The sequence below is a fragment of the Pelophylax lessonae genome (genome assembly GCF_965119305.1).
Source record: "Pelophylax lessonae genome assembly, chromosome: 2".
NCBI lineage: Eukaryota > Metazoa > Chordata > Amphibia > Anura > Ranidae > Pelophylax > Pelophylax lessonae.
Window position 1 is genome coordinate 699547381 of NC_138769.1, and position 5120 is coordinate 699552500.

General features: G+C 41.9%; 1 protein-coding gene across 1 annotated transcript; it reads right to left on the reverse strand.

The window, feature by feature from the left end:
* Window positions 1-2982: 2982 nt before the first annotated feature.
* LOC309548256 (uncharacterized protein) lies at window positions 2983-4314 on the reverse strand (the record flags this gene model as incomplete). Its single annotated transcript, XM_082248205.1, has 3 exons — window positions 2983-3257; window positions 3336-3470; window positions 4068-4314. 3 exons carry the CDS (start codon window positions 4312-4314, stop codon window positions 2983-2985), a joined length of 657 nt encoding a protein of 218 aa, XP_082104331.1.
* Window positions 4315-5120: the final 806 nt, after the last annotated feature.

Here is a 5120-nt window from a genome sequence, read left to right on the forward strand (position 1 = left end):
GAAGCGCCGCCTATTGAGATCTCTATTGACCGTAGTTTGTCGCCATCCCACGGGGGGGGGGGGCGCAATTTTAAACCGTAACATGTTAGGTATCTATTTACTCGGCGTGACATCATCTTTCACAATATAAAAAAAAAATGGGCTAACTTTACTGTTTAGTATTTTTTAAATGCAGTGAAATGTGATTTTTCAAATTTTTTCCAAAAAAATTGCGTTTTAAAGACCGCTGCGCAAATACCGCGTAACAAAAAATATTGCAATGACCGACATTTTATTCTCCAGAGTCTTTGCTAAAAAAAATATATAATGTTTGGGGGTTCTAAGTAGTTTTCTAGGAAAAAATACTGGTTTTAACTTGTAAACAAAAAGTGTCCGAAATAGGGTGGGGCTTAAGTGGGTAAAATTAGGACTTTTGATTTTTCATGTTCGTATATCATAGACTTTAATAGAGTTCGCATGTTCGCTAGAACATTTCCCTGTTCGAGATGTTCTGGTGCGAACCAAACAGGGGGGTGTTCGGCTCATCACTAATTAGGAGAGGTATGGACTCCGGAGAGAGAGATATCATTTTGCCCCTGTACGAATCATTAGCAAGACCTCATCTGGAATATGCAGTTCAGTTTTTGGCACCAGTTCTTAAAAAGGATATCGGGGGACTGGAGAAAGTGCAGAGAAGGGCAACCAAACTGATAAGAGGCATGGAGGAACTCAGCTATGAGAAAGAGTATTCTCTCTTGAGAAGATGAGATTACGGAGGGATATGATCAACATTTATAAATACATAAGGGGTCCATATATGCCTCGTTTCCACTGAGCGGAACGGTTCGGATCGGGACAGATCGGCAGGCTGATAATGGTCCGGTCTATTCAGTTGAGCGTTTCCACTGGAAGTCGGACCTCTAGGGTCCATGCGGGGCGTACACCAAATGCCTAGCGTTGCGGCGTGGCGTCACACTAGTGCGACAACAGACGTGACGCTACAACAACAACAACAACAACAATGGAGGTCATCCAGCAGCTCGTCTTTGCTCTACTTGGCTTTTGGTTCTTAGTAATCAAAATACATGCCACACAGTGTGAGAGAAGGTTACGAGCAGCAAAGCGAAACACAGCAGAAAAGAGAAGAAAACTTTTGGCTTGGGTCTTGAGTCAGGAGGAGAAGTACACCTTTGTGCGGCAAAGACAAAGACGGCAGCGTTATAGGGTAAGCAACATTATGCCAATTGTCATTTATTTCTACCCGTATTAAAAAGTAAAATAATACAGAATATGACAAAATCTAATATAAGATGGGAAGGATATACAGTACATATGTACTTAACAACATTCATGTTGCACACGTATGTAAACATGCACATTTGAAGTATTAAATCAAATGCATAACAAATCATTAGTAGTATAATGAGTATTTATGTATAAGGTGTAATACTTCAAATGTGCATGTTTACATACGTGTGCAACATGTATGTTGTTAAATACATAATGTACTGTATATCCTTCCCATCTTATATTAGATCTTTGCAGATTCTGTATTTTTTTATTTATGTATAAGGTGTAATACTTGCAATGTGTACTCATTGCTCACTTTTATACATGATGCTATCTGACCTTGTAAAATATAGTATGTTGTATTAATATGTTTTTATTATTTGTGATATGGTAACATCTGCGTTTTCTTCTTTTAAAGATGCTTCTCCTTTTGTCAAAGCAGCGCCGCCGACCAGTCATTTGGGCTCTCCCCCGTGCCAATGAGTGGTGGGATGTGACCGTCCCAGGATTCACACACACACAGTGGGTGCACAATTTCCGAATGTCAGAGGAAACCTTTTCATACCTTTGTGCAAGGCTACGTCCAGCGATGGAGAAGCAAAGCACAAACTTCCGAGCCAGTTTGCCAGTGAGGAAAAGAGTAGCCATTGCACTGTGGAAGCTGGCTACCAACAGTGAATACAGAAGTATAGGTCATCTTTTTGGTGTCAGTAAATCATCAGTGTGCCGTTGTGTGCAGGACTTCTGTAAGGCTGTCTGCACATTGCTAGCTCCTGAAATTGTTCATTTTCCAGACAGGGAAAAGCTTAAAGACATGGCTGAGTACTTTGAAAACAGGTGGGGTCTTCCACAGTGTGTTGGTGCTATTGATGGGTCACACATACCAATAATAGCACCACAAGAATACCACACTGACTACTTCAACAGAAAGGGCTGGCATTCCATCATCCTCCAGGGAGTGGTGGATGGAAAAGGACTATTCTGGAGTGTGAATGTTGGAAAACCTGGGAGTTTGCATGATGCTCGGGTTCTACGATTGTCCACATTTTGGGATTGGGTTGGGCAGGGAGGGCTGTACCCTCTTTCCACTAAGAACATTTGGGGGGTGAATGTTGGCTATTATGTGCTCGGGGACTCTGCCTACCCTTTACAAAATTGGCTCCTGAAACCATTTCCTGACAATGGCCGCCTGACACCAGAACAACAAACCTACAACAAGAAAACATCCAGGGCACGGGTCGTAGTTGAAAATGCTTTTGGAAGACTTAAAGGTAGGTGGCGGTGTCTTATGAAGAGGAATGACAGTGACATTCAACTTGTCAAATCCATGGTGCTTACTTGCTGTGCTCTTCACAATCTTTGTGAAAGTCATGGAGAAGACTTCCACCAGGATTGGAATACGTCTGCAGAAGAGCCAGTAAGGGTAATAGCACAGGATATTGAAGATGAGTGCAATGAAATACGTCAGGCTCTGATGCGTCACCTCAACACCTAATTTTTTACCATGATTGTTTTAAAGTTTTAATAAAGTTTTACATTAATGAATCAGACACACCCAAAGTCTCTTATAAAATCTCTTTTATTCAGCAACAAAAATATTCTTTCTATATTTTCTTACAAGTAAGAATTCAAAAAAATAAAACATTTTTACAAAACAAAACTGAAAAATTACCAAAAAACAAAGGGTACAGGTCCTGTGCTGGCTGACAGGCACTATTGCCTTGGCGGTGGCCTGGGATCACGACTGGCTCCCAGCACTTGAACAAGCTGCCCTAGGACACCAAGGAAGGCCTGGTTGAAGGTAGACAACTGCTCCATCTGCTGCCGGGCAATCTCAGCCTCCTGGCGCATAGCTTCCTGGGCATCCTGACGCAGTGCCTGAAACCACCGCTCAGAAAGGGTCTCCATCCTTTCCTGTTGTCTTTCCTCTACTGCCCTCATATCATCAATAACTGTGCGCAGATCCAGCTGCAACCGTCTCCTTTCACCTGGAATATACAAAATACCAGAATATTGATTTAAGAAAATGCACAATTATAACTTTCACTCTGATCATAATGTCTTACCTGTGTGACGTGGTGCATTTGGCGTACTCTGTGGTAGGCTTGGTGTTGACACAATCGTACTGGTGCTGCTGAAAGATGTCGATGGACCATCGTCTGAAAAGTTAGAGGTATCATTGGAGAGTCCATCCACAGTATCTGAAAATGCACATATCAAGGGTTTTATACACAAACGAGAAGAAGACACAGTGTACTATCTTATGGCAGTTATCATCAGGTAGTAAACAATGGGATGCAGAGTGGGTAAAAAAATGAGATGCCTATACTCTTCTGTCCAGGTATTTAAATAAAAAATAATGGAACTATATCAGTTTAAAGGCTAAGGTACAATGAGAGCATCAGAAATCTCCATTATCTTTTCTACAGTTGTCTTTTTTCTCAAAAATAGGGGCTGGTTTATACAGACAGTACATTTCCCTATCCATTCTGAGATTAACTTTACTTGGTTAAAGTGCACTGTGGCTGCTTGAAATCATGCATGATAGCCTTTAATAGTATTTTTATGCATATTCAGCCCCCATTGATATTATCAAGCCCATACTAATTAAGCAAAACACCAGTCACGCATTTTTCATTAATTATACAAAACAGTGCAGCGCTACTCCCTACCATTTTCTTTCAGTCCACTGCACAAATACAATTACATTTTTGGTGCAGAGTTAATGGTTTTGTGCAGTTATTTTTTTTAAATGGTTAGCATAGGGAAAGCCAAGCAGGAAAAAAAATAAAACTTACCAACAGGATCTATCATGGATTCGAGAAGTGCAGATGCAGATGAAGATGCAGAGTCCAGACCTCCTTCCCTGCCTTGGTTTGCTGGCCTATGCCCGTAAATGGCGTCCATGGCATCGTACCACTTCCAAGTACTTCGACTGTTTCCACTACAGCTGTTGGCATCCTTAATTTTTTTATATTGGCCTTTAAGCTTCTTAAGCTTTGCCCTACACTGACCCGACGTCCGTTCAAATCCCTCGGCTGCCATCCGCTGGGAAATATCTTTATACACCTTTTCATTCCTCACTGATCCATCAAGCTCACTCTGAATAACACTGTCCGCAATTATAGTAAGGAAAGTGGATAGTTCCTGAGTTGACCAGACCCTGCTGTTATTTGCAGGCATCCTTCTCCTATATCTGGACTGAGCTGCGCTTCCGTTTGACGACAGCAGTGACGTTTTCCTGTCCACCAATCAGTGGAATGTATCGTGTGACACCAGTAGCTCCGCCCTAACCGTACCGTACCATTTCCTATGGCCCTACATCTGAAGGAGGACCACGAATGGTGCGGTTTGGTTCGGTTGTATGGGCCACTTTCATAATGGAAACACCAAAAATAGCGTACCGAACCGATCCGAACCGTTCCGCTCAGTGGAAACGAGGCAATAGTGAACTTGGTGTTGAGTTATTAACTTTAAGGTCACCACAGAGGACAAGGGGGCATTCTTTACGTCTAGAGGAAAACAGATTTCGTCTCCAAATATGGAAAGGTTTCTTTACCGTAAGAGCTGTGAAAATGTGGAATAGACTCCCTCCAGAGCTGGTTCTGGCTAGCTCAGTAGATTGCTTTAAAAAAGCCTGGATTCTTTCTTAGGTGTACATAATATAACTGGGTACTAATATTTATAGGTAAAGTTGATCCAGGGAATATCTGATTGCCTCTCGGGGAAACATGAAGGAATTTTTTTCCCCTGCTGTAGCAAATTGGATCATGCTTTGCTGGGGTTTTTTCGCCTTCCTCTGGATCAACAGCGGGTATAGGATTGTGTATATGGGATTGTATGGTTGGGTT